This window comes from Heloderma suspectum, chromosome 9 (genome assembly GCF_057233095.1).
Source record: "Heloderma suspectum isolate Gila_16-S chromosome 9, 16-S_ref, whole genome shotgun sequence".
In the NCBI taxonomy this organism is placed as follows: Eukaryota; Metazoa; Chordata; class Lepidosauria; order Squamata; family Helodermatidae; genus Heloderma; species Heloderma suspectum.
Window position 1 is genome coordinate 4,391,328 of NC_139466.1, and position 21,457 is coordinate 4,412,784.

Here is a 21,457-nt window from a genome sequence, read left to right on the forward strand (position 1 = left end):
TTTCAAGTGTTCAGAGTTCTTCACATAGACATTCTTGTTACAGTCCTTACAACAACCCTGGAAGGTAGGTCAGCATTATCATTGCAGAATGGAATCTGAGGCTGAAAGAATGTGGCTTGTGTAAAGCCATTCTAGTGAGTTCGTGTGTTCTCCTGAGATCTATATTATAAGCAGCCCCCCCCCCCCCCGCCCCATCTATAGCTTCCTTTCTGCTGCCCTGTTTGGATACACTCTTGGTATAAACATGATTTTAATCTTAAGAACATAAGAGGAGCCCTGCTGGATCAGACGAAGGGTCCATCCAATCCAGCATTCTGCTCACACAGTGGCCAACCAGCTGTCGACCAGGAACCCACAAGCAGGGCATGAGTGCAACAGCACCCTCCTGCCCATGTTCCCCAGCAACTGGTGTACACAGGCTCACTGCCTGTGATACTGGAGGTAGCATGTAGCCATCAAGACTAGTAGCCATTGATAGCCTTTTCCTCCAGGAATTTGTTCAGCCCCTTTTTAAAGCCATCCAAATTGGTGGCCATCACTACATCCTGTGGTAGCAAATTCCTGAGTTGAATGATGTGCTATGTGAAGAAGTCCTTCCTTTTATCTGCCCTGAATCTCCCACCCTTCAACTTCATGGGATGACCCCACTGGGTTCTAGCATTTTGAGAGAGGGAGAAAAATGTCTCCCTATCCACTTTCTCCACACCATGCATTATTTTGTAGGCTTCTATCATGTCTCCCCTCACCCTCCTTATCTTCTGAAGAAAGATTCTTTGAGGCCTCTTTGTGACCCCAGAATAGTGTAGAATAATTTGTTCTGTAAGTACAAAATTAAGAATAACTGTCCTACTCCTGTTACAGTTCATAACAGAGCCTTTAAGTTAAGACTGTTATCCTAAATTAAGCCACAAATTGAAGAGAGAAATGGGACGGTGGGGTTCTGTACTACTTGTTGCCATGGTTTTTTAATGTACCAACTCACCTATACCCTTAGGGGAGGATGTGTGCCTCCTGAAGTGGAGGCTTGGTTTCTTTAATTTAGCTCCTTTTGAGGAGGTCTATCTTGTTTTTAATTTTCTAAAATATGCCCAGTCATAAAGCCACTGATAAAAACCTAAAATCCCAAACGTTGCGAAGTACAGAGATCCAGTCCCTCTGAGCTTGAAAAGAACAGTCTGGTATTGTCCAGAGCACACTGATGGAGCAGGAAAGCTCAAAATCCCAAAGACATAGTCCCTTTTCACAGAGGGTCCCCTTTCATTGAGTCTCCAAAGGCAGGATCCTGGTAGTGATGGAGGGGGAACGTAGCTGTATAACAGCAATGTGGTCTTTGGAGTGGGGTTCCCCTGGCTATTGTGGTTTCTGTCTGTGGAGGGAGGAGGAGCATTAGCAGCAGTGATGTAGCGGGAGACTGAAGCTCCTGCTCTTGGAGAGAAGGAGAGATGTACTGCATGTTGAATTGGGAACTGTCAGCAGCATGTATTGTGTCTTCATTCTCTCCCTACCATAAAGATGTTGGCACATGGCTGTTGTTGGGCTTAGGGGCATCTTATTTCTGCTGCCATATTCTTTATTTATAAATTTTCCCATATCACTTTGGCCTCTGTTGTTGTTTTTTTTAAATAACACCAATACCGCCCAGTTACCTATCTATATACAAATGACAGAATGGTGAACACCCAGAACATGGGGGGGGGGGCCCTCAAGGCAAGGGCAGGGTGCAATCCACAAGCTCCCCCCAACCAGCCTGTGGTCTCTTCTTGCCCATCCCCAGCAGCAATTAAACTTTCCATTGGCACCAATTAGAAGCTTTTTTAGGGCATAAATTGCTGCACCGGGGGAAATTTGTGAGGTCGCAGCTGAGAAGAGAAGGATTAACTCACCCCATTTGTGGAGCCCCCCCCCCCCCAATCTCCACATCCTACAATTAGGCTTGGGAAAAAAGCCTTTCAAAGAACCTCATTGCAGTGCAGGGGGAGGGGGTGGGGAATCTTTGTGTGGGTGTGTGAATGAATGGGTGTGTGAGGGTGGGTGTGCACACACGTGCAGTGGACCCACTCACTTTAGCTTTGACCCGGCCTGCTTATCCTGGGCCCCAGCCACCTTTAGCCACAAGGGAACGTGCCCCTTGGGCCCAAAATGTTTCCTCACCCCTACCCTAGAAAATATGAATCACACAGGTTTATGCTATATAGAACATGACAACGCCTTCTAGCTTTAACTCATGGCTGCTGAGAGTTATTGACTTGAGTTCACACATAGTTGAAGGTAACATATGGAGCTGGAATAGCTGAGTGTTAGGGCACACCTGCGTTGGTGCTCGTCTGAGCTTTCCTTGCTCTTGTTTCACTGAAAAGGTTTCATACTAAAGCTGCTCCTGCCTGTGTACAAACTGCCCGCTGCACCACCATTTCCATGGAGTCTTTCAAGGTGACAGTTTAGGTTGCTCCTTAGCAGAAGCATTGTGCCAGCCAGCACGAGATTATTTGACTTCATTTTGCAGGGTTCTCATTTGCTTCTTAACAGTTTTGTATAAGAGTTGCTGAAATGTCAGACCATGCCATTGATAAAAAATATTGGTTGTTGTGGAATGTGTGGTTTTTGTGCTGTTCAGTCACTTCACTTGGAGTCTTTATCCCCCATAGTGCATTGGATGGCAGAGAGCGTCAAGGGATAGATTTTATAATGGCACAGAATGTTATGTTTTGGCTGGTTTATGTAAATCGTTGAAGGAGCAAATTACTGAATTTGGTTATGTTTCCATTTTTCTTTTAACTGAGGTGATGTTTGCATACAGGCTACTGCCAGTCTTTAAATTAGTTTCTGAAACAGGATAAAAATAAACCCAGTTCTGGGGGGAAAACAGCCTTATTTCCCAATGTCTGGAACATTGACACATGTTTATTTATAAACTTAAAAAGAAAAAAATCTCAAAGTAACCTGCTTGTTTCTTTAACTTTGAGGTGATTTTTACAAACATCGTAGTATTCCTCTTGCAGCAAAACCCTTGCCTTTGTGTGGTAGTATCTAGACCTTGGGGTGGGTGAGAGCTGGAGAGGAGCATTTAGAAGTGGAAAATTCCATGAGGATATTGAACGTTTTTAGCATCAAAGGAAACAGTCTGTGTAATTATCAGCTGGTTTCTAAAGAAGAACAATTAGGCAAGCTGGGAATGTTGCACAATTCTTGCTGGTTGTACTCAAGAAGTACAAATTGGAACGTGCTCTAGGATAGGGGCCTTGTTGTTCGTACATCAGTCCCTTGGGCATCTGCAGTTCTGTATCCACAGAGGCATTGCAGAATTCTTGGAGAAGATAACCCCTGGGTTGGAGAATGTCAAGGCCTAGCATCCACTAACCAGTGTGGTAGAGTGGTTAGTGTGTTAGATCCAAGACTAGGGAGACCTAGGTTCAAATCTGTACTCAGTCATGAAGCTTATTGGGTGGCCTTAAGTTAGTCACTCACTCTCAACCTAACCTATCCCACGGGGTTGTTGTGAGTTCAAAATAGGTTGGGGAGAGAAATTAGTGCTAGTGTTAGTATTTGTTTACAGCCTTTATACCTCATCCTTTAGCCAAAAAGACTCCCAGAGTGGCTTATCGAAATAAGCATGACAGTTCCTGCCCTCAGGCTTGCAGTTTAACAAATAATATTATGCCATTCTGAGTACCTTGAAGGAAGGGTAAGATATGTGTAATAGTATAAATGTAATAAATACATAGCTGCCTCTACTCTTCAGAGGACTTAACAGTTTAAACATCACAAGTTTACCATTAGTAATTAGTAAACATCACAAGTTTACCATTAGTAATCTCAGGACTGGATTACTGCAATGTGCTCTATGTGGGGCTGCCCTTAAGCCTGGTCCGGAAGCTCAAGCTAGTGCAGAATGCAGCAGCTCTGCTGTTGTCAGAAGCTGCCCCTTTTCAGCATGCAACTCCTTTGCTGAGGGAACTGCACCAGCTGCCTTTTCACTACCAGGCCAGGTTTGAGGTTTTGGCACTGGTATACAAAGCCCTAAACAACTTGGGACCAGGTTACCTGAGAGAGTGCCTTCTCCTTTACCAACTGCTTGGTCACTGAGGTCATCAGAATGCATGTTCCTGGTGGTTCCACATGGACCTATGACCCAGTTGGAGTCCACCAGGGAAAGAGCCTTCAGTGTGGTGACCCCCTTCCTATGAAATTCCCTACCTTTGGAGGTCAGGTAGGCACCTCCTGAAAACATTGTTATTAATTATTTTAACATGGTGTTTTTATCCTGTCTGCTATTCACTGTTCCAAGATCTTTGGATGTGGAGCAGTATACAAATATTGTAAATAAATAAATAATACAATAAATAAACAGTTTCAGGGGCAGGAGGTGTTTTCTACTATTTGCATTATTTTTCCTTCAGTGCCTTGTCCATTTCTTCCCGGATAGGGAGCGTGCAGCATAATGCCAGAGTATGTAACCTGCGTGGTTTAAGGACTGTAGTTCAACCTATTACATCTCGGGTTAAGGGATCTTGGATAGCAGGGCTGGGAAACACCTCTACCTTAATTGTGAGGGCTACATACAAGATACACACTGCAGACATTACTTTGCTTTGTTTTTGGTATGTGTTCTATGGTGCAGGGTTGACAGCAATCACTGAGTTCACCTGTCCTGTGCACTTTGAATTACAATGATGATCCTTTATCCCAAAGATGTTTTTTCTATGTTTTTCAGCTCAACCCTGAGCATGTTTACACAGATGTACGCCCCATATTGCTTAGTATTGCAGCCTTAGACTTCTTATTAAGATTATACTAAATAGAATTCTTGTTGGCTTAACTGGAAATTGCATTAATTGTTACAGCTCTCTTTTCTTTCATTTTTAGACATTCGCAAAGACATGAAGAATGACTTTTCCATTAGTATCTTATGTTAGTGTGTGCTTGTACTTTGTGGTAATCTATTTATAGCTCTCAGACAGAATTTTTATAAATGCCTGGTTTTGCAGACAGTGATCATATGCCCCCAGTTAATGGGTACATTATTGCTGCTATGACAATCTGAAGGTTTTCTTTACATTGTTTTACCTCTCTTCTGAATTGTTCTTGAGGTTTCTTACAGTCTTCTCTCCCAAGTTACAGTGGTTCTGCTCATATTTGGACAGCTGTTTCCAGAAGGTGGTGCTGGGGGATTTTTGCTTGATCCTTTGGCATTTTCACTTTAGGGTCCCACAAGTTTCCATCTTGTCACCCATGCTGTTTAACATGTACATGAAACTGATGATTGAGGTCATAGAGTTTGATATCATCAGTTTCTCTTCTTCACTGGACTCAGGTGAAGTGGTGGAAGTACTTAATCAGTCTCTGGCCATGATAATGGTCTGAATGAGGGCTATTAAATTGAGGCATAATCCAGATAAGACAAAAGTGCTGTTGGTGAGTGGTTCTTCCATTCAGGGTAGTGGTGCTCAACCGGTTCTGGATGGGGTTGCGCTGTTCCTAAAGGATCAGATTTGTAGTTTGGGGGTGCTTGGAGATCCATCTTTGTCACATGAGGCACAAATGTCTTCAGTAGTGCAAAACGCCTTTTGCCAGTTTAGGCTGGTATGTCCACTACAACAGCGCCTGGATGGTGAAAGTGATCCATGCGCTGATAATTTCGTGCCTGGGTTAATATAATACACTGTTGGTGGGGCTGCCTTTGAAGACAGTCCGGAAATTTCTGTTAGTACAGAATATGGTGGCAGCAGTACTAACTGGAGCCAGGTGCTGTGATCATATTATTCCAGTGTTGTATCATCTCCACTGGCTTCTGGTTTGTTTCTGGTTGCAGTTCAAAGTGCTTATCTTAACCTACAAAACCCTGATTGTTATCTGAGGCTGTGTTCTGAGTACCCCTGCATATTGAGATTCCACAGATGGCTACTTGTGACTGGGACTTTTTCTGTGGTGGCCCCCAAATTGTGGAATGGCCTCCCTAGAGGGGTCTGCCTGCCGCTGACTTTGTTGACTTTCCAGCACCAAAGAAAGACCTTTTTTATTCTCTTGCTCCTTGTTTTACTCCTATAGATAGGTTTTAAAGCTGCATTTTAAAATTGTACTTCTCTGTGCTACCTTATCTTCCACATTTAAAATGTAGTTGCTGCTGCTTTCAGTTTCTTTAGTTTTAAGTCATGCTGTTGGTTTTGTTGTGTTTGTTTTTATTATTATGTAAGTCTACCTGAGAGCCTTGTTATAAGGCAACTCATAAATGAAATAAATACTCTATTTTGTTGCTGTTTTCCCTTGAGCATAGTTTAACAGTGGCACTGGTTGACCATAACTAGAAATGCTATCTAGAGCAGCCTTCCCCAACCTGGTGCCTTCTAGATGTCTTGGACTACTATTCGCATCATCCCATGCTAGCAGAGCCATTGCTCATGCTGGCTTGGGTGATGGGAGTTGTAGTCCTAATACATCTGGAGGGTACTAGGCTGGGGAAGGCTAATAATGGAGTTTCAGAAATCTATGTCACCTAATATCAGAGATTGGAATATGAACAAAGGGGACCAGTAAATTGTGCAGAATTTTGGCTTTGTAAAAACTAAAAAGTAGGGGCTTTTTATTCGCATCGTCAGAGAAATAAGTAAAAAGCATTTCTTACCATCAACTTGGGATCCTGCCCTTCATTGTCCCAATTTCAAGAATGTGGGATATCTTAGGTGCAGAATTTCAGGATGGAACCCCTACTGCCAGCATATATTCTCCCCTCTGTTGTTGTGTTTCCTTTGATGTGAAATTGAAATCTGTAATCTGATCTGAATCTTAAATAAAAATCAAGACAGAAATGGAGCTAATTATTGTGTTTGTGTCTCCCCACCCCACCCCCATTTTCTTCAGAACCATAGAGCAGACCCTGAAGAACTTTTCACAAAACTAGAACGCATTGGGAAAGGCTCATTTGGAGAAGTCTTTAAAGGAATTGATAATCGGACACAACAAGTGGTTGCAATAAAAATCATAGACCTTGAGGAGGCAGAAGATGAAATAGAAGACATCCAGCAGGAGATAACTGTTCTAAGCCAGTGTGACAGCCCATACGTAACAAAATACTATGGCTCCTATTTAAAGGTAATGTATACATTTGCTCCATGTTTACTGGGGAAATGCGGTCTTGTCTTTGATGGCTTTTGAAAGCAGCAAAATTCACATCTTGAGATGTAGAATGTTGTCAGGGTTTTTTTGTCTTTGTCAAAATAGCACATTTTGCAGGTCAGGGATAGAATTTGAGTTTAGTTTGTTGTTTGTATTGTGTTTTTGATACTCATGCTCAAAATTTTTGGAGTGAGTAGAAATACTAAAGGCATTTCAACTTCGAGACCCTCCACTTGTTTGCCTGTCTGTCTGTTCCTTGTTTGTAATTTCTGTTGACTTTATAATACATAGAACTGAGTTGTACATAACGCTAAACCTAAGGGTGGGTGGAATTCCTTCACCAGACCATTTGTCCCCCACAAAGGTGGGGGAAAGCATATTGGGGCTCTCAGGACAAGGGGAAGGGATAAACGTTTTAAGAGTTTTAGGTTATACTGCCTTTGAAAACAGTTTGGAAGCTTCAGTGGGTCCAAAATAGGGCAGCGAGTTCATTTACAGGGATTGGTCAATATGAACATATTATGCCGGTGCTTTGTGATCTGTGCTGGCTTCCAGTCCATTTCTGAGACCAATTAAGTGCTAGTATTACCTTTCAAAGACTTAAAGGACTTGGGGTCAGTTTTCCTGAAGGACCATGGCCTCCAATATACTCCTGCCTGGACTCCAAGATCGTCCTCAGAGGCCCTTCTCTGGGAGCCCCCTCCATATGAAGTGAGGCAGCTGGCTACTAAGGAGAGGTCCTTTTCAGTTTTGGAATGCCCTCCCCAGAGAGGTTCACCTGGTGCTTATGTTGTGGTCTTCTCGTCACTAGGTGAAGTCCTTTTTATTTTCCCAGTTTTTATTGTTCTTGACACCGCTGCAGGTTTTTATTTTAGTTTTATACTGTGGTTTTAAACTTTTAAAAGTTTTATATTATGTTATTGCATAAATGAATAAGACTACATTTTTATTTCCCCTTTCCACTGCTTGAGCATCCATTCTGAGAAAAAGGTGTGCACATCTCAAAAGCTTGCATACTTCACTGTGGAATAGTCTGCAGGAGTTACAATGTAAAAGATTTTTATTTATCACTTAAATTATGTGATCGCTGGGTGACTTTGGGCCAGTCACAGACTCTCAGCCCAACCCACCTCACAGGGTTGTTGTTGTGAGGATAAAATGGAGAGGAGGAGGAGGATAATGTAAGCCGCCTTGGGTTCCTTGCAAGAGGAAGAAAGGCGGGGTATAAATGCAATAAATAAATAAATAAATGTCATGCTCCACACAACCAGAATTGCGTCTGCCTCATGCTAGGGATTCAAGAATGTGACGGCGTCCTCTATGCTGCACACAGTATATTTTCTTGGCCTGTAGCAACTAGTGAGGAGTGTCCTTGGATGCCTAGGCAAATACTATACACACCCAGTTACACTTTGTAGGAGCGATTTCTTTAAGGCATGATTGGAAAAACACAGTACTTTATTCTTTTCTGCTGTGTAGGCCTTTCCAAATCACACTCTAACCATCCAAAGGTATCTGTGTGACCACACTGTTTGCCCGAAAATGAGTGCCTATTGCAGGTTTTTCTTCCTGGCACAGTTGGGCTTTGTGAAAGGCGCTAAAAGTAGCAAATGCCTTTCGTCCTGATTTTTGACCATTGGAACAAACCCTCATGGTATAAATGCAGTCTGTAATCTTTCATGGTTCTCAACAAAGTATTCTCTGTTCAGTGCCTGGACTTGGAGCATGGATATCCTGCACTTTGATTTGCTTGTTCAGTTGTGCTCAGATTCCAGTCTGTGTTCAAAAAATGTCATCGGTTTAAAACTCAGCCTTAGGTGGGGACCTTGATCTGAAAATTGCTGACAAACCTTTATTTGGAATTACCAACTGGGTGCAGAGAGCAAGCAGTACCAAGTGTAGAATTTTCTGTTAGACCAATGTCCCCACTATAAGAGTAATCACGCTTTCACATGACATGGATCTCTTCATCTGGAAAGAGAAATCTGAAAGCTGACAGTCCCTCAGCTATATAAACATTACAGTTGGCTTAGATGCAAATATCTTGAGTGATAAAACTGTTGTGATCAGAGCACTGTTTGAAGAGATTAAAGTACCTTTTTGTTAGGATCAGTTAGTATTCACAGTGAAGTATGCAAGCTTTTGAGATGTGCAGACCTTTTTCTCAGGCTGGATGCTCAAGCAGTGGGAAGGGGAAATAAAAATGTAGCTCTTATTCATTTATGTATATATTCCATAACAGCAGCAAAGGTAAAAGATGATATGCATTAAAACTGGCAGCAATAAAACCACATGTTAAAAGCCTATTAAAATAAAAGTGGCTTTATTTTCTGGCAAAAGAGACAGAAGGAGGAGCCTGACAAATTTCAGTTGGCAGAGCATTCCAAAGTAGTGGTACCACCACAGGAAAGATCCTACATTGCGCTCATTTGCCAGATCTCCTGAAATCGCACCAAGAGCAAAGCCTCTGAAATTAATTCCTGGGCAGACCTGTATGGGAGGCTTTAAAGGTTAGAACTAGCACTTTGAATTGAGCTCAGAAGCAAATAGGAAGCCAGTGGAACTGACATAAGATCAGAATTATATGTTCTGACCTGTGAATGCCAAACAAAAGTCTGGCCTCTGCATTTTGAAGCATTTGAAATTCCCGGACTGTCTTCAAAGGCAGCCCATGTAGAGTGCATTATAGTAATCCAGTCAGGAGATAACCGAAACATGGATGACTGAAGCCAAGCAACCACCACCACCTGAGCATCCAGGGAATGCAATGGATCTAGGAAAACCTCCACTGTTTCCAAAGGGGAATCCTTGTGTTAAGGACTTGTATCATGAACAACTTTGCTGGGACAAAGTTTCAGCCTAACTAAATCAGCAAAAGAGCCTCTTCATTACCACCACACTAGGCACTTCATTCATCATCATCATCATGATACTGACAATAATAATAAAAACACCTCCATAGTTCTAAAAGAATTTGCAGGCAAGGGCTTAAGGCGATCTCCTCACTCAGAAGTAATATTCTTTGTAATGTAACAGCTTGTATGCTGTGAACAACAGATATTGTTCCAGTAATCTTATAGCTATAATCTTATAACTTATAAATAAATATTCTACTAACCACATAGCTATTTTCTTTTAGTCGCTGTCTGGACTGCAGGCTGTGGTCTTTTCCAAAATTGATTTTTTAAACTGTTCCTTAAAATTGTCTTCATAATGGCTTCAGTAAATGATTGTTCGCTTTTCCCAGAATGTGAACAATGCTTTGGGAAAACTGCTTTTGGTGAAACCATTGCAAACATGACTGTCAGTATTATGAAATAAATCAACATCCTAATGTCAGAAATCTTATTTAATATGTGTAAAATGGATGGCTTTGTTACAACACCAAAGGCTGTTAGTGATTTAAATGCTTGGCTTATTTTTAGCCTGAAAAAATAAAATTGACTTGAATAGCCTTCACTGTCCTGAGTAGATGTGATCTATTCAATCTGCTTACATATCGTAGGTTTTGACTTTCTTAGTTAGGGAGTATGATGGGATGTGGATTTGTCCTTATGCCCATTTGTTGAGGTTGGGTTTTTGATTCCTTCCTAGGAATGAAAGGAGTTTTCCTGGGACACAGGCATATAATGACACCCTTGACAGGGGGAGGATCTATGTGTGTACGGAGGAAACAGTTGCTGTGATCCTTAAGTGAAGTGTTCATTACATTATTATTGTGATGATAGTAATTCACACATTCAGGAGGATGAAACATAATGAAGTGCTAGCATCAGTCATCATCCGTCTTTGGATCGTGTCACCTCAGGCAAACATTCCAAACAGGGCACGGGCTTGGAGGTGCTTGAAGGCAATACGAACAGTCTGAATGTGTGAATTTGCCCATTAGGCTACGAAGCCAATAGCCTTAACCTGGCATGGACGATATCCATTTAAGGAGAGACAATTCTCTCTATCTGTCGTGATGGTAGTTTTTTTTCCCTACCAGGCAATGGGAAGATAATTAACAATTGATGGAAAGCCTGAAGGAAAGTTTTTCTCCCCTCCCACACAATTATCCTGCCCAGGTCTCTTCTGTCTCCAAATACCTCTTGCACACTACCCCCGCTTCTTTGCTACTTTAGCTTGGTCCCCCTCTTAAGGGTATTTCACAATGGACATGACTTAAGCCACTCTGGAAGGCCCTTTGGGGACTGAAGAACAGGGTACCAAGTACACTAATTGAACTTGTGCAACAGGAACTAGCACTATGACTCCATCTCTGTCTGCATCTCCTCCTGCCCAACTCGCACCTACCAAGTGTGGGGTGTGAGTTTTGCTTGCCTGTGGACTTGGTGATAAGATGGGTTGATCCAAAGGGTGGGTTTGTACGATCATGGAAGGAAAATACACCATAGTGAGTTATTTTCCTTCCCTGCGCAAGCTGGTGATGAGTCGCATGATTAGCATAGTTACTCTCACCAGGCACAGGTTGTTGTCATATCCAGACCCAGCAAGGGTGGCTGGATAGGGTTGTTTACAAACCACCCTGAAACCCTAGAACAAGCCATGGGTTTTAGGACGATTTGTAAACCACCCGAACCACCCACCCTGACCGGGTTTGGACAACACGAAAACCTGTGCCTGGTGAGAGTAATTATGTGTCTGGCACCTGCGGGGAGGGAAGATAAACCACCGTGGCTTATTTTCCCTCCATGATTATGTGAACCCAGTCAAAGAGTTGTCTGTCCTGTTAGGGAAGAGTACATTGACTTCTTGAAAAGTCTAACACTTGATCTGTATTCACTTTTAGGGCACAAAATTATGGATAATAATGGAATACTTAGGTGGGGGATCAGCACTGGATCTAGTAAGTATTCTAATTATTTATGGCTTTTTTGTTTTCTAATGTTAGCTTACCCATTTTTACTGCTGGGAGAGCAATTTCATTTCTTAACAAATCATGAGTTGCTATTTATCTCAGTTGCTGCTTTTTGTAGCTTTTTAAGTAAGCATACTCCTATCTTCAAGAAGTGTAAGTATCCATGTCTGGAAAAGGGTGTAGGTTCCAGGCATTCTTTACACTAGAAGTCTACATCTGAGTTTAATTATCTGCTCACAGAATACTGAAATCTGGACTCTGGAGACTGCTGATTGTCTTAATACACTATTATAGGTTTTTATAGCACATTAGTGTTCAGAGTGTTATGTATGTTTTTCTAGAATCTATCTAGAGATTTTAATTTGCAAGTTCCTCTGGGGGAGGGAGCTGTCATTTTGTTACTACTTTGTAAATTAATATCCATAATAAATTTAATATACATATTCTCTCACTTCTCTTCGCAAGAATTCTCTTTGCAAGAATCATGTCAGTTGGGCAACTATTGCTTCCATTTGTAGATGGGTAACAGGCTTAGAGGTTGCAATTTTGACTGAGATTCCCAAGCGAGTCAGTGCCTGGGCAGAGATCAGAAGTCCTTCGTCCAAGTCAAGCATGCATTCTGCTGGTGCAATCTGACTCTTGTCACACAGCACTTCTGTTGATGCTGTGACTACAGTGTACCTTACGTCTAGTTGTAGACATGAGCTTGGTTGCAGGTTTTTTGCCTTGTGCCTTAAAAAATGGCATACTAGAATAAAGTGTACAATACCTTCTGCTTTTTAGTGTTGCCATCAAAAAAAGGTACCGTTAATAAAATGAAAGGTGGGATGTTTAATCAGCTTTATATACGCAAAAATGTTTCTCTTGGAAACAGTTCCTGGGAGTATACTGTGGAACTAAAGCACAGTTACTATTCAGTGTTAAAACTGACCTGGCTTTTCCATTTTTGGCAGTTTGAATTTAAACCATGAAAGGGCCCATTGCTTATGACAAATGCAGTGTTCATGAAGCAGCATAGGAGGGACTAAAAAAGCAAATAGCTTTGGGTGGTGATGTGTGGTTTTCCCCTATCCCCCAGTCCAGCTCCACCACAATCCTGTACAGGAGACCCACCCTTTTCCTGTAAGATAATATTGCTCAGTGTTTACGCTTATGAGATCCTAAAATATTATTAGCGCTGAGCTTTATTACCTTTTTGCAAGCTTCATAGCAAACTGTGGCTTCGTCCCACTAGAATTTCAGCACCTGCTTATGAGTAGTCTCCTCTGTGCACAGGTCTTTCACACAACTACCATTCAGTCCAGACCTTCTGCTCCTCTCAGAATGGAATCTAGAAAGGCAAAAAATGACTAGCTGCTCTTAAGTAGTAACTTGTGCTGCAGTTTTCAGTTGTGGCTACAGAAGCAGATTTCAAGAGAGCTGGGGTACATTCACACGTGTGTATATATTGCTCTAACTGCAGCGCCAAACATGATATGTTTTAAAAGGCCAGTGTTCATTAGGCATCACAGATTACATCACTTCAAACAATACTTTGCAGCGTTATTGGCACGTGTGTTCTGCTGCAGGTTCACAAGTGATGTGTTGCCCAGTGATCTAAGTATATGTGCAAATCGGTCCTTGTTGGTGATAGAAGGGACCTGCAGGTGACAAGCTGCTGTGAACACCAACCTAGATCCTCGTAGCCTGGTTGTCTGTAAGGAGTGGCAGTGTATGCTAGTGCTAATGGAGGGCATGGCGCATACGTAATGTGCTGGGTTATTCCCACATTGAATGATAGGTGCTCTCACTGATCTCACTAAATCTTGCTCTAGTGCAGGGGTGGGGAACCTGCGGCCCTCTAAACACCATTGGACTCCCAACTCCCATCACCCCAGACCATGGGCCATGCTGGCTGGGGCTGATGATGGAAGTTGGAGTCCAACAACATGTGGATGGTCACAGGTTCCCCATGCTGTAGTGGATGTTTTCTTGGTAATAAATTATATTTGACATTTGTTAAGGCACAATTTGGCAAATGTGTCTTAACAAATGGTGAAGGCCAGAATTTAACAAAAATCTTATGAAATATGCTTACTTTCTCTAAAGCTCCGTGCCGGCCCTTTTGATGAGTTCCAGATTGCTACAATGCTAAAGGAAATCTTGAAAGGTCTTGATTATCTCCATTCAGAGAAGAAAATCCACAGAGATATAAAAGGTGTGTATACATTTAAACAAGGGTGAGGGCAGGACCCCTTAAAGCACTTCAGCCCCTTCTTTTTAAAAATTGTTTTCAACTTTCTCCTCCCTTCAAGCTGCCAACGTGTTGTTGTCAGAGCAAGGAGATGTTAAGCTTGCAGATTTTGGAGTTGCAGGGCAACTGACGGATACGCAGATTAAGAGGAACACCTTTGTAGGCACACCGTTTTGGATGGCCCCTGAAGTCATTCAGCAATCAGCCTATGACTCAAAAGTAAGACCCTTGTAATTGGTTTGTGCCTGGGAGTGATTTGTTCACCTTTGTGTGGTTTGACCAGAATTGTACCACAGAGTGTATAACATGGCCCCAAATGCAGACTCTGATAGCTATATGTCAACTTGGCAATGTGAGCTTTTGTGCATCTGTTTAATCTTCAAGAGTAAGTTTCTAGCCCTGATTATTGTAGATGAAAAGCCCAGAATTGTGTGGAGTGTGAAAACCAGCGGGGGTCTTCATGTGAGTTTAAGCACTAACAGAGCCCTGGCACATGTTCCTGCTTGCTTCTGGCTTTTGTCCTCCTATGCTCAGTGAGCTTCAGCTTCTCTCCTTTCCATGCCCAAAAGCATATAAACAAAGAATGCTATGCTATCCTCCAAAAAGCTCAAGCAATCTGTAACCAGAAGGATCATGTGCAAACTTGCATACATGGTTGTTGGGTTGCAGAAGCTACAGACTTTCCTCTTCCTTCACTTCAGAGCTATAATAGTTTCTTTTCTTGGCTTCCTGTTGGGCTCTGTTTCACACAGCATAATCACACCCATCTGTTTTTTTCCTGAGCGAGCACTTCCACAATTTGTCATAAGCATGACCGCAAAGGATATCAAGCTGAAGACAGTTTGTCAGTAACTGGGCTTAAAGTTGCTACTGAAAGAGTACACCCAGCATCATACAGACAAGCACTTCTCCGTGTGTGCCAGTACCCTCAGAGCACAAAGACCCTGTTTTCTGTGTGGTGTGTGCACCATTTCATTTCAATTTAAAACCTGCAGCCTGTGATTGAAAAATCATTGTTCTTGTTACCACTTTGCTATTCAAAAAAGCTGGCACTTCTCTTTCCTTTGCCCACAGGCTGATATTTGGTCATTGGGAATCACTGCTATCGAACTGGCCAAAGGAGAGCCTCCCAACTCGGACATGCATCCAATGAGAGTTCTCTTTCTCATTCCCAAAAACAACCCTCCAACCCTAATAGGAGACTTCAGCAAACCCTTTAAAGAGTTTATTGACGCATGTCTGAATAAGGACCCAACTTTTGTGAGTGTTACTCTTAACTACCTCAGAGTTTAGAAATCTGGATGCTTTTAGTGTTGTCCGTTCTGCATAACAAAAAGCAAGAATGAGTGAAATGAATTACTTTAGATCATCTGTGGGATTTTGAGGCATTCGATACCCCTCAGTAAGAAGCGAGGGAGGTATTCAGAGAATACACAAAATGCAGCAGGATGGAATAAGTCTGTGCATTTTGATGTTTTGCTATTTGATCTGGGGTACTGTGAGAACAAAGGGGATGGTTGGAGCATGCTCTATTGATTTAACGAATGCATAGATCTGGATGGGACCAGAGGGTCATCCAAGCTTAAACTCCCTGCAGCCCTTGCACCAGTTTTGTTCAGATGACTCTGTTCCCAGATGAAACTTGTAATAAAGGCTTCACAGTGACTTGTGTTGGGTTTATATTTATTCCTGCTTTGGGTTTAATGTAGGCAGTTGTTACAGCAAACAAGATAACTTTTATTGGCCTAATGTATGTTGGTATAAGAATATGCAAGGGTTTGGGGGTTACTCAGAGCTCCTGGAGCGGCAGAGTGGAAAGAAGCTTATTCATTTTATTACAAACATTTATATCCTACCCTTCTACTGCATCTATGTTGCTCAGGGCACCTTGCAACAGATTAAAAAACAATAAAATCCAACAAATTAATTAAACAATGATAACAAAAATAGACAGCAATAAAAACAAATAAAACCAGCCTAAAAATCAGCAGGCCAGCCACTAAAGAATCCTCAAACTGGCAGGTCAGAGGCCTGCTGGAATTTTTTAAAAGTCCAGGCATTCGAAAACACAGAAAGGGGGGCCAAATAGATCTCCCAAGATAGGCAGTTCCATAATATAGGAGCAGACTTGTGGCCTGCTCCCACATACAAAGCAGCCATACTTTGGCCGACATTGAGACAGAAAGAAGAGCCTCACCAGCAGATCTTAGGGCTAGCTGGTGTGGAAGGAGATGGTCCCTTGGGTATCCTGGGTTCAAGCCATTTAGGAATGTAAAAGTAATGACCACTTTAAATTGTGCGTGAAAACAAATAGACACTTTGTGGCTCTTACAGCGTCCGACAGCAAAAGAACTCCTAAAGCACAAATTCATTCTGAAAAATGCCAAGAAGACGTCTTACCTGACAGAGCTTATTGATAGATTTAAGAGATGGAAAGCAGAAGGACACAGTAGTGATGAAACAGATTCTGATGGTTCCGATTCGTAAGTTTTATTTTGGATTGTTTGCCGGGGGAGGAGTTGAAGGACTCGGCTTGTGTGATTTTGTGGCTAGGGTAGAGTTCAGCTCTTGTAATCTTCTTTTGGAATGGGCACCAGCGGTCTACAATTTTTGGCTGCTTTGCTAAACAAGCCAAAAATTGTGGCCACCAGAATCCTCCACCCTGCCAGCTTGATGGAGACAAATGCCTCCACCCAACAGGCAAGGAAGGTGCCCACCCTGACCCCCCATTTTTCCTGTGGGAAAGAGAGGCAGGGAGCCTATGACCAATGCTCTGAGGAGAAGCTTGGCGCCGTTCTGCCAAGCAATGGCTGATGAAGTAGGCACCACGACTCTCCTGCCGGAAAAGAGGTGAGGACTGCGCAGGCTTCAGTGCCTGCTTATTAGTGGGACTCAGAGCACCAGCCAGGAATCCCCCCTTCCTTTCCCAGAGCAGGAAAAGTTAGGGCGTGTGTGTGCTGGTTTGGCCCTGCATGGTCAAGGCACTCTAGGTGACTTGTCCACACAGCTGCCAAACCATGCTCCAGGCTTGCTTCTGACCTTGGAGCTGGGGAAGGGGCAGGGATTGTTGCCCTGCCCCCATCACCACCAAAGGAAGAGGTCCAGGGATCACTGCACAGATGCCAAGGCAATCCCTGCCGCCCTCTGCAGCTTTGACGTTGAAAGGAAGGCTTGTTGCTTGTCATGCTCAGCAGAGGGCAGTGCCACATTTGCCATGGCAAGTGCAATTGCCGACACCTGGCACTGTAACATGAGCAGCACTCTTGATTCTAAATGCTTCTTGGAGGCAAACTAAAAAGTCATGTGAAGAGACCAATTTGCAGCCATTGAAATTCTGGAAGTTTAAATTCTAGATTTCAGCTGTATGTTTAAATGTCATAATGACTTGAGCAATGGACTGTTAATGTCCTCATCCTAGGCTCTAGTGGACTGTGTGTCATTATTGTAAGGCATTTTGAACGGTTTGTGAACAGCAGAGAATATAGCATATAAATATTTAAATATTGTGTGTTGTACAAATAAGCATTTGTACAACACACATGGGCGTTTGTGGATCCTGGATCTTACTTCATTTTTAACTTCCATGTGTTCATTCCCATAGGAAGGTGGGGTAGGATTCGGTTGAGAGGGAGAGATTTTGTTCATCACCTTCTGAATTTCTTAAGTGAACCTGTGTCTCTCACTTATCCCACAGCTCCACATTGATTGTGGGGGGTTTGTGACATACTTGTATGGTTGTGTCCCATTCATTTCTGCATTCTGCCTTGATCTGAAATACTTCCAGGTTCCTACATAATTCTGTTTTTCTTATATATTAGATGCATCATTTGGGGATTGTATGCCTACAAGAAAAGCAGTCACTCACCTGCAAAATGATCTGTGTGACTTTTGCCATTGACCTCATGGGGCTATGAATGGCATCCTGCATTTTCTTTAATGTTGTGCTGCCCCTCCCACTACAGATGGAAGAGGCCCCAGATGCTGCTGTAAACTAGTTAATGCATTTATGATAAGTCGAAAGGAACCTGGAAGTGGCTGATGATAGTACATGTGGCATTTGATTGTGCCTTTTAAAATACATAGTCTAAAATTGGGGGTAGGGGGAGTGAGGTTTGGAAATAGTATTTCTTTCTTGTCCTGTATATTTCAATGTCTCTTTTAGCAAGACACAAACCATGTAGGATTTGCACTGTATAGGCCAGGGGGCCCCAGTGTGGCACCCAGGGGCAGCTCCAATGGTACCCGCAAAGCTTTTCACTCAGTGCCCCATTGAAAAAAAAAAACATTGAAAAATGTTAAGGTGCCAGGTTCTGCTTCCTGTTCCTGAACTTGCCGCTGTTCAGTGGTCAGAAAAGAGAAAGCAAGGCAAAGGGGACGGAGGCAGAGGGGAGAGAAAGAGTGAGGCCAGGAGTAGGGGGAAACAGCGAGGTAAAGAGGTGGTGGTGGAGGGGAGAAAAAGCGAGGCTAGAGCCTGGGAGTGGAAAGAGACTGGGAGTGAAGAGAAAAAGAGTTGAGTGGAAGAGAAAGAGCAAGGCTAAGAAGGGAGAGAAAGAAGGCTAGGAACAGGGAAGGAAGAGAAATAGTGAGGAAAGGAGTTGGGGGAAAGAAATGGTGAGGCTAGAGCCTGGAAGTGGAGAGACAGAGAGTAAGCAAAGGTTTATGTGGATGGAAGAAGATTGGGCAGGCCAGGAAGCAACTCCTTCCATTTCCCCCTCCCTCGCAGCCTCTAGCCTTGCTGTTTCTCTCCCCCTACCATCTCTTGACTAGCCAGGCCCCCACAGCAGCCATTCTGTCACTAGCCACATCCTCCATGGGAGCCATTTTTGGGTTGTGCCCACAGCAGTTTCTCAAATGTGCCCATGGGTCCAAAAAGGTTGGTGACCCCTGGTATAGGCCTTTTTAGTTAACATGTATGATACTGAAGGGTTTTAACTTGGGCAGCCCATGGTGTAGAAGCAGAGTTCTCTAAAACTTTGGTCATTTTTTTCCCCTTGCCCATTAGCGAGTCTAGCAACAAGGAGAACAATTCTCACCCAGAGTGGAGTTTTACTACAGTTCGGAAGAAGCCAGATGCCAAGAAACTGCAGAACGGAACAGTACGTCCAGCCAGAATCTCTTTATATTCTCAACTCCTTGGAAACTGTTTCAGGCAGACCGCTAACCCTTGGTGCTTGTGAAGCAGAGTCAAATGTCCCTTTCCCCCTCATTATAGCTGTCTGGTAGTACTGACTATAGATCAGGGCGGGCAAACTGTTCCATGGGAAACATTAGCCATCCCATATTCACACTTAACCTGTGCAATTATGAGAATTAAGGTTTAGCATTAATATTATTATTGAAGGCTGGGGTTCTCAGGATTCCAGTTTGTTGATTGCAGTGAAGAATTACTGGGGTTCATGTCGCACATGTTCACTAACCCTGCTCTGAAAGTCACTGACTGCTGTCTTTTGATCACTTTAGTTATTGGGGTTGTGTACGCCACGATTGGCGCAAAAGGAGTTGGGTCTTTGCTTCATAGTGACCTGGTTTGCACGTAATGGCAATTCCTGGGTTGTTCAACCCATGAACTGCCAGAGTATAGTAGGAGCGAGTGAGCACACCGCCTCCCATGTGCTCATCGCACCCACTTTACATCTGGCTTTGCAAACAACCCTGGAATGCCCCATTCCTGGGTTGCTGTCATGATGTACAAACCTGGCACTCTGGGTTGTTCAGGGTTAAACAACTCAGAGTCACGGCACATCACGACAGCAAGCGATCCCGCAAAACCAGAAGTAAAGCGGAAGCGCCAAGCGCACAGGTGGTACCTCGCTCACTCTGGTGCTGCCACGGCTGACTATGGGTTATTTAACCCATAGTTCTGGCTCATGAAGCAAGTCATTTTGTAATCTTATATTTAGTGTTTTGTTTTATTGGCTTCATGTTGTCAGCCACTTTGGAGCTTATTTTGATAAAGAGAATCAGGATATACATTATTAAAATAAATAATGCAGAGGTGTCCTTCAGTGAGCGGAAGAGCTTCTTTGCATTTAGTCCTCTCATCTGGATCCAAGCACACGTTCCAGCTTGCATGAAGAAGTACTGGCTGAATTTACCTCTAGGTAGTTGCAAGCCTGCTATGAAGTTGTGGCTACTGGCAACCCAATAAAGGCAACAAAGTCTATTGTGCACCCAGAGATTGCGTTGTCATGCAGTCTCCTGACAGGCAGTTGCCTCTCTGGGTGTGTGCCAGAGAGTTGCCCTCTCTGGGTCCTATTGTAAAAATTATTGAGAGGAGGATACATTGATAGAGTTGTCTCAAATAGGTTTGGCCACGTTTCCCTGATTTGGAGATAATCTTGAGTAGTTTACAACACGATACTTGTTTGGTTGGGCTTCTGTTTCATTATTGTATGGCTACTGTTAACTTGCTTAGCATACATTTCCACACCGTATGGCAGTCCTCCCTGCAAACCTGGTGTCCTCCCAGATGTGTTGGGAGTTGTAATTCAAGACATCTGGAGGGAATCAGGCTGGGGAAGACTGCTGTATAGAGTTCATTAATATGGTTTAGATGCTGCCTTATGCATACATGATGTACTATGCTTTTTTGAAGTGCCCATGGTCAGATCAGCCATGCCCCCTCTACAGTCACAGGCAGTCCTGCAATTGCTTGAGAGTACACTAGTGTGAACGGGGTAGTTATGCAAATAGAGTTATGGCTCTACTCAAGATTGCACCAGCTAGAAAAAGTGTTGTTGCAGTCACTGATATCTTCTTACTGGCATTTCCCCACAAATTTGCAGGCACTGATGAGAACCCGGAGGAGAGCCCCTTGGCATAGGAGAGTCTTGTCTGTGAACTGTTCCTGGATTCACAGTGATATTTCGGTGTATTTGTCAGCACATGTTTGAATATGATATTTTTTAACTTCCAGGACCAAGATCTCATGAAAACCCTGAGCTGTTTAACAATGATAATCACACCTGTATTCACTGAGGTGAGTATATGATCTCATGCCTATCCAAAAGATGTGCGGTAAGGCTGCAAAATCTTGACAATATGTTGTCCGTCTCTCAGCTTAAGCAGCAAGACACCAATAATGCTAGCAGGAAGAAAGCAATTGAAGAACTTGAAAAAAGCATCAATATGGCAGAAGCAACATGTCCAGGGATCACAGATAAGATGGTGAAGAAACTTATGGAGAAATTTCAGAAGTAAGCATGTGGGTTTCGTTTCTTAATTTGTGGTAATCCTTAGGGTGCCTCTGGGCT

At 43.0% G+C, this 21,457-nt stretch overlaps 1 protein-coding gene across 1 annotated transcript in view; it reads left to right on the plus strand.

Moving 5' to 3' along the window:
• The window catches only part of STK26 (serine/threonine kinase 26), a 41,914-nt gene that overhangs the window by 14,922 nt on the left and 5,535 nt on the right, over positions 1 to 21,457 (plus strand). Inside the window, exons 3-11 of the mRNA XM_084813575.1 lie at positions 6,856 to 7,086; positions 11,903 to 11,959; positions 14,060 to 14,168; positions 14,266 to 14,423; positions 15,279 to 15,464; positions 16,539 to 16,687; positions 19,207 to 19,300; positions 21,121 to 21,183; positions 21,264 to 21,400. Of these exons, the coding sequence (XP_084669701.1) occupies positions 6,856 to 7,086; positions 11,903 to 11,959; positions 14,060 to 14,168; positions 14,266 to 14,423; positions 15,279 to 15,464; positions 16,539 to 16,687; positions 19,207 to 19,300; positions 21,121 to 21,183; positions 21,264 to 21,400 (1,184 nt within the window). The remainder of the gene's footprint in view (positions 1 to 6,855; positions 7,087 to 11,902; positions 11,960 to 14,059; positions 14,169 to 14,265; positions 14,424 to 15,278; positions 15,465 to 16,538; positions 16,688 to 19,206; positions 19,301 to 21,120; positions 21,184 to 21,263; positions 21,401 to 21,457) is intronic.